The sequence below is a fragment of the Helobdella robusta genome (genome assembly GCF_000326865.2).
Source record: "Helobdella robusta unplaced genomic scaffold HELROscaffold_3755, whole genome shotgun sequence".
Taxonomy (NCBI): Eukaryota; Metazoa; Annelida; class Clitellata; order Rhynchobdellida; family Glossiphoniidae; genus Helobdella; species Helobdella robusta.
Genome location: NW_008704810.1, coordinates 268 through 1,138, shown reverse-complemented (window position 1 = coordinate 1,138; position 871 = coordinate 268). Strand labels below are relative to the sequence as shown.

Here is an 871-nt window from a genome sequence, read left to right as displayed (position 1 = left end):
CTCATTCCGATCACTTCCGGAATTGACTGTCCATATGATGAAGACGAAACATTACGTCAATATTGTTAAAGCCGACGGTGGAGCCGTAAGTAGTAGCGGCGTTTTTGGTAGTCCAGGAGTGGCTGATCTATGTGCGACAGCCGTTGGAGGTGGTAGCGGTCCGAGTAGCGGTGGTGGATTTGGTGGTGTTAGTGGCTCTGGCGAAAACCAGAAACAGAAACCGTCGTCGTCATCTGCTGCTGAATTGTCGTCATCCTCGCCGTCGATCTTACCAAAATCTGATATGTCGTTGATGCAGCAACCACAGCAACTACAGCAGCACAAGCAGCCGCTACACCAGAAACATTCTCTGCTAACCACCAACCCAGTCAAATCGCCACCTCCAGTACTACCAACATCCCAACCACAGCAACTTCACCTGCCACCAACGACCACCAATTTTAACAAGAATAGAGACAAAACTAAACAGAAGCCGGTTTCTGACCGGGGTAGCGGGTCGGAAAGCCCGAAAAATTGTGCCAAACTTTTTGGGAAGGGTGAGCTACTCGATTTTCCATCTTACAAAAAAATGCTAAAGAAGATGACGGAGAATCAAGAGGAGATTAAGCCCATCGATGTCGTCGCCCTCAACATTTTCAGGTTTTTGTGATTTAAAAAATTATCTTTTTTTGTTTTTTTGAGATTAATTTAAAAGTTTTCTGTTATGTTATATTCTCAAATTTGTGAATTGTTTTTTTGATTTTTAACAACAATAACAACTACAAACAACAACCACATACAACGACAAACAACAACAAACAACATCAACAACAACACAGGAGCCGTCTTGATAGAGATAAGAACCCGACAACAACGACAAACAAACTCAACA

General features: G+C 43.1%; 1 protein-coding gene across 1 annotated transcript; it reads left to right on the top strand.

The window, feature by feature from the left end:
- Positions 1-34: 34 nt before the first annotated feature.
- On the top strand, positions 35-649 carry HELRODRAFT_184765 (hypothetical protein; the record flags this gene model as incomplete). The annotated part of the gene is made up of 1 exon (XM_009023765.1): positions 35-649. One exon carries the CDS (start codon positions 35-37, stop codon positions 647-649), a length of 615 nt encoding a protein of 204 aa, XP_009022013.1.
- Between the last annotated feature and the right edge of the window lie 222 nt (positions 650-871).